The 6,391-nt window shown below is 37.3% G+C and overlaps 1 protein-coding gene across 2 annotated transcripts; it reads right to left on the minus strand.

Annotated features, from left to right (window-relative positions):
- Positions 1-418: 418 nt before the first annotated feature.
- On the minus strand, positions 419-4,473 carry LOC137806568 (cysteine-rich receptor-like protein kinase 3). Of its 2 annotated transcripts, XM_068606767.2 has the most exons (7): positions 3,516-4,473; positions 2,681-2,794; positions 2,464-2,603; positions 2,162-2,372; positions 1,832-2,066; positions 1,210-1,354; positions 419-1,117 (listed from the first exon to the last, which is right to left on the minus strand). In XM_068606767.2, exons 1-7 carry the CDS (start codon positions 4,309-4,311, stop codon positions 791-793), a joined length of 1,968 nt encoding a protein of 655 aa, XP_068462868.1. In that variant the 5' UTR covers positions 4,312-4,473; the 3' UTR covers positions 419-790. The 2 variants fall into 2 exon arrangements, with proteins under 2 accessions (XP_068462868.1, XP_090156757.1); XM_090300631.1 differs by lacking the exons at positions 419-1,117; positions 1,210-1,354 and having other exon boundaries at positions 1,828-2,066; positions 3,516-4,450.
- Between the last annotated feature and the right edge of the window lie 1,918 nt (positions 4,474-6,391).

Below are 6,391 nucleotides of genomic sequence, written 5' to 3' on the forward strand. Positions count from 1 at the left end.
TTTACTAAACCTATTTTTAATATTTATAAAACAGATAAAACTACATTAATTTTAAAAAGGTAGTAAATAGAAAGATTAAATTAATGTAAGCTATAAATTTTGATATTCTTCTAAAATATAATGTAGCCGCAGATCGTGCGGTGTATCTAGACAAAATAAATTGGTATGTCCTCTCTTTTTTTATGTCGGCCCATAACTTACCCTGTAGAGAGTTGAAATTGTTAACTAAAAAAAAACCCACTTTTTAATTTTTAATACTTGTTGGATTTCACAACCGTTGACCAAACAAGATATCTCCCCGTGATTTCAAATTATGTGAATCAGAAGTCAACTTTAGTTTCATTTGTTCTCCAAATAATTCTTGCTAGTGGCTACATGTAAAATTCTTGGTAGTAGATAACTCCAATCAGGTGTTAATAGAGAACTCAAAAGGTTAAAAAGCATGTAGTATAAATTTTGCAGAGACCAGCCTACTTATTGATTCTTTTGTAGGTGACATGTCTGATATGTAATGTACAAGTTTCGGCAAAATTTAGCATTTTACCTTGCAGCTATTTGTGAAACTGTTATCTGTATACATAGCAATCGGTCCTAACTGTTGTTGGCATATGATTTATATGTGGGGTTATGTCACTCCCCTTTTAATTCATTTAGACATGCACTGGAGCATTGTCATGCTGATAACTGGTACCATACTTTTTCAAGAAAGCAAGCATAGCTTCTATAAGGCTGTATTTGGGGATTGTGACTGTGAGCAGCATAATCCAGGAGAAAGGTTGTATAATGTAACTCATCTAGGTTCAATCTGACTTTCAGTCATGGTGTTTGCTGAAGACTGAGTGTTGGATTCAGGCTGAAAATTATGTCCAGGTAAACCAGATCTGCTGAGTTCTGAACTACCAGAATTAATAAATGGCGGTTGGGTTGGCTGAGGAATTTCATGATTGTGATTAACCATTTTAACTACTACTGACATTGATGGTCTCAACTCTGCAGTAGCTTGTGCACAAAGCAGCCCTATCTGAAGTAGTTGGCATGCTTCCTCTGCAGGAAAAGGACACTCTAGGGTCGGATCAACAATTTCAGATAGCCTATTTGATCCATACAGTCTCCAAACCTTGCATATTGACCATCAACCAAGGGACGCTACTTATGAGAATGTTTGTCTTGTTAAAAAACATTATATGAATTCCAGATGAAAACAGTTACCGTTTGTAGGAGAGAGGATGAATTCATAATAAAGGAACTGTTTCTTTTGCCAGATACAATTTCGATAACCAGAACTCCAAAACTGTAAACATCTGCTTTCTCAGACAACTTCCCACGAATGACATACTCTGGAGCCATATACCCCCTAACACGAACACATGATAAAATGTAAGTGAATCATGCAGGAATAATATATGAATCATGTTTCAAATCTATTGGATCAAGAAATCTTGCTAAAGGGTTCATTTATATTTCCTTGTAACATACGATGTAGAAGTGCTCGTCAACCATAAATTTTTGGTGTGTAAAATATGATTGTTAATACAAGCCTCACTCAGCATTGCAAAGACTATTAGGAGTGCATAGAAAAGAGACAACCATTTGTGTAGACAGAGCAATTATCATAATACAATGCGGAATAGATTAAAAAAAATGTCATTATAGAATGCAACATAGCAATCAGTTCATCTTTCTCAAAGCTAGTAAGTAATATACAATATAAAATAGTAATTAACAGAAGGTATCCAGTATTTTGATTAACGAAAATTCACCTTCTAGGCATCTAAGGTCTATGCAAGATATTTCCTTCATAACATAAGATGCAGAACAGTCATACACTTACAGAGTACCAGCAATGACTGTGCTAATGTGAGACCTATCTTCTGGAAATAATCTAGCAAGTCCAAAATCTGCAATCTTTGGTGTGAAGTCCTCCTCAAGTAGAATATTGCTCAATTTTATGTCTCTATGAATGATTCGCAGATGTGATTCCTCGTGAAGGTAGGCCAAGCCCTCTGCAATTCCTAAGATAATCTTATGCCTGAATTCCCAACTCAGCGGTTGAGAGATCCTTCTGACTGGAGAAATTCATAGGAGAGAGATATAATAAGAAAATTTTCTTTTAAAGAAAGGAACTTTGTTTAAGACTGGATATCAGAGATAAAGTTGCAACCAGAAAGGTGATCATAGAGGCTCTGGTTAGGCACATATTCATAAACAAGAAGGCTTTCAGGTCCTGTAATACTGCATCCTAATAGTTTTACCAGATTTTTGTGTTGGATGTCACTTATCAAATTGACCTCATTGAAGAAATGATCCACCCATTGTGTTGTGTTAAATCTTAGTCTTTTTATGGCAACAGTAATTCCATCTGGCATAACTCCCTAAATTGCAACAAAAAATAGTCAGGCAAAATATTAGCAACAATTAAGTTGTCCAAAATGATAATAACAAGTAAGCTCAAAAAATACATACTTTATAAACAGAACCTGACCCCCCTTGTCCTAGCTTGTTGGAATCATTGAAGTAATCTGTTGCCTTTTCAAGAATCTCATATGATATATTTAGCCTGGACTTGTTCACTTGGTCAAGAAGAGCACCAAACTGTCTTCTTTCTGTGGTAAGAACAAAAGAACAACCTTCAGTATTTACAGTTCTTATAATCTCAGTCCTAAATATCAAATATCGATACCTCTTCTCCTTGTCACCATGTTCTTCCTTATAAAGAAAACAACTGTAGCAACAACCAGCAGAAGAGCCAGGGCAGCAGTGGTCGCAGCCAGAATTTTAGCTAGACTCCGTTGTCCTAACATTACATGCCATACACAGCAACACAGCTTTAGTGACATATTTTATCAGAAAGGTGATCTTTGTGGGTATTTTATTTCTTCACAATAATGCCTATTTTCAATTTAACAAGATAGTTAAATTCCAAAACAAAACACACATCAAGGACAAAAGATCCACCCTAAATTACTCTTAACAATAAATCCTTCCTCTGAAAATCACTCAATGGAACAAAAGTAATACAAATCTACATAAAATTCTGCATTTATGGTATGCTTGAGTCTTCCAGGTTTCCACAAATGGTCCGTGATCAATGTTGGGATTTTGGGGTCTCTGCCACATACAGTTGTGATCCATTCAAAACAACATGTTCTTCAATTTTTCGCAATCAAGGTTTACCAAATGGTCTGTAACCGCAATTTTAGCAACATCAAGGTTTTAAGGTCCCCAGGACTAAAACATGACCAGATTCGTCGCAATATCAAGGACAGTGACAAAAGTGTGACCGCCACAACCTCAATTTAAAACCTTGAGCTAAATTATCACGGTTGCATTTAAAACCTTATATATATTGTCAACATATGGCACCAAAAATGCATTCTAATCCACATCAAAATCCGAGGAACAATTCCTAGGACGGGAGAATCAATCATAATAAACTAACTAACATCCAACACCATCAATAAAATCAAACAAAAACGACGTGGTAAAGACATAGAGAGAGAGAGAGTATAACTGACCATGATTTCCAGAAATTGCAACATCCGTTGAATTGTTATAAAACTTGTGCGCAGAGAACCTCAAATAACAACCAGCATTCAACGCCCTTCCTTCTTGTGTTGCACACGAAGCAATCCTCGTAGCAGCATCCGCCAAACATTTCTTGCAGGCACTACCGTTCACAAACTCCCAGCACTGAGCCAACCCATAAACACTCACGTTCTTTTTCTCCACCGACCCCACCCAAAACCCATCGTTTTTGGGCGCCACCTCGCTCAGGTTCCTAACCAACTCCAAAGCGTTGGCCTTATAAATACCGCTACTGTGAGCACCATCACTAATATTATTACTATTTTTACTACTTACATTGGTGCCGCACACAGTGGTGTCTTGGTCGCCGAAGCTCTCGGCGAAGAAGTTATAGTCGTCGTAGCGGAGGTAGCAGCCGTCGAAGAACAACCTACCACCCTGTGTTCCTTTCTGGAACGGGAGGCACGCGAGGAGCTGCGTCTTGCACTGCGCCAGGCACACATTGCAGTCCGACTGCGAGAGGTCCTTCATGCACTCACCCATGGCGTAAACGGTGACGTTTCCTGACCCCTTCACCACGGCGCCGCGCTGCCGAGTCGTCGTCAGAGGGGTCAAGGCGTCCATCGCTTCCAGAAAGTTTGAGATGAAAACTTGGCGCCGTGAAAGGGACGAAACTGAGCGGTTGGTGCATAGCAGAGCGGCTCTCTGCGCTCTTGGATCGGAAAGAGTTAAAGGTGCGAACACGGAAAGGAAGAGGAGCAGGAAGGAAACAGAAGAAGGAATCATTGAGGAAAGTTTTTTCTGGTTTTTCTCTAGATTTTGTTGATGCTATGAGAATTGAGATGGTGTTTTGTTGAGAAAATAAATAAAATATTGGGTGGCAAAGAACAGAGTGGTCGGAAAGGAAGATGTAAATATACTTGCTATGATAATAAGGGTGGGTACAATGTATAAATTCTGTGTACTATGATTTATCCATCTTATTATTAGTTCTTTTTTTCATTACTGATTCTTCTTATTAGTAAATAAAATCAAACTTTCATATGGGTCAGCAAGGAGTTTCACTGGTCTCCTAGACAAAGTCACTGTGAGTTGAATATTTTAACTTACACAATACTTTAATATTATTAAAATTGAATAACAATAAAATAAAAATAATAATTAATTATTATAGTTTTTTTGGTAATTCAGACGATAATAATTTTGATATTTTATTGTTAAGAAAGATTTAAGTGTTTGACACATTTGACATGAAATTTATATTTTATTTAAATTTTACTCTCAATGTAATAAAAATAAAAAATATTAAAATTAAATTATTATTATAATATTTGTGTACTATTGATAATTGAAGAAGGCGAGTTGATACTAGACTATTTGGTATCTTGACCTCTTGACTCTCCAGTCTAACATATTAACATCTTAAAGATGATTAATGATTATTGAAGCGTGATCACCTCTTGAAGTCATGATTAGAGGTATGTAGACTTACATGGGCTTACCTTAATCCTCTCTACATGTAAGGGTCTACATTAAACACTATAAATAGGTAAATATCCTTAGAGCAAAAGGTAATGAACATTTTGTTTTAAATATATACTTCCGATATAAAATTGTACTTGACTTAAACGTTGGAGTGTAGTTGCAGGTACCATGGCGAGGATCTGAAGACCATGAAGCTAAGAAGACTGAAGACATGAAGAACGAAAGACGACAACCTAGTATGAAGAATGAAAGGAGACGCTAAAAAAGACCTAGCGAAAGGCAAATTTGTATCAAATTGGGAATGAGCCTTTTGAATTGTCGAGAACCTACAAAACAGAGCTTACCAAATACAATGCCTCGACAACCGAGAAATCCCAAGGACCTGTAACTTCAGTCACCTTAAGTTTTATTTCAATTAGCATAAATGTTAAGTGTACTTTTTCCTACCATTGACATTTTTCCCCAAGGGAGTTTTGGCTGGGGAAGTTTTAACGAGGCACTCGCAGTAATAATACTCTTCTCATAGTAAATTTAAAGTCCAAAAATAAAAAAACCAAAACAACACAACAATGAAAGAAATAAGAGAAGAGGCAAGTACACAAGAAGTTTGAAAAGTAGTTGCAAAAAATCACAATATAAAAGTCGACAATGACTCGACACCAAAAGGTCACACAACAAAAAGATAGGGAATGGATCACCCAAAAACTTCAAAAAGATTTAAAACCCTTAAACTCCGGTCTCCTTGTTTGCCACATCTTCTGTCCCTGAAGTTGCAAATTGCTTTGACTTCTTCTCAGTGTCCGGGAAGTCTTCCACTTGAGTTAACTTCCCTTTATAGAAGTCTTTTTCGACATCAAAATTCCCTTCGCCAAGGGGGACGTTCTAAAAGTGCACAACTTGTTGTAAAGCCTTGGAGAAAACGAGCTCATGTTGTTCTAAAACAAAATTTTACGCATTGTGCAAGTCCTTTTGCAAACACTCGTTCTTATCCTGCTCGGCGTATCTCGACAATCATCTTTGCGACATGTCTTACTCTCGAAGATAAGACAATGTGTACGCTCATAGTCCTCATCAACCTTCACTTGGGTGAGCTCTAAGGCGAGTTTTATATTCTTCTCAGCAAGAGTATTGTTTGCCTCCAAAGTGGCTTGGAGTGAGGTGACTGGCCCTTTAAGTTCTCCACCTCGACCAAACCTTTGTTCCTTTTACGGTCATATCCGATATGCTTACCAAAAATAAGGATTCTAGCACATAACTCCATAAAGGCATCATGGAGCTTGGTAGAAGTGGTCGAGAGATACCTCTCCTACTCCAACGAGTTAAGGGTGATCGACACCTTGTCGCCCAAATGCATATCCCGCATGAGGAAGTCATTTGTAGA

This window comes from Phaseolus vulgaris, chromosome 3 (genome assembly GCF_051622355.1).
Source record: "Phaseolus vulgaris cultivar YP4 chromosome 3, ASM5162235v1, whole genome shotgun sequence".
Lineage (NCBI taxonomy): Eukaryota > Viridiplantae > Streptophyta > Magnoliopsida > Fabales > Fabaceae > Phaseolus > Phaseolus vulgaris.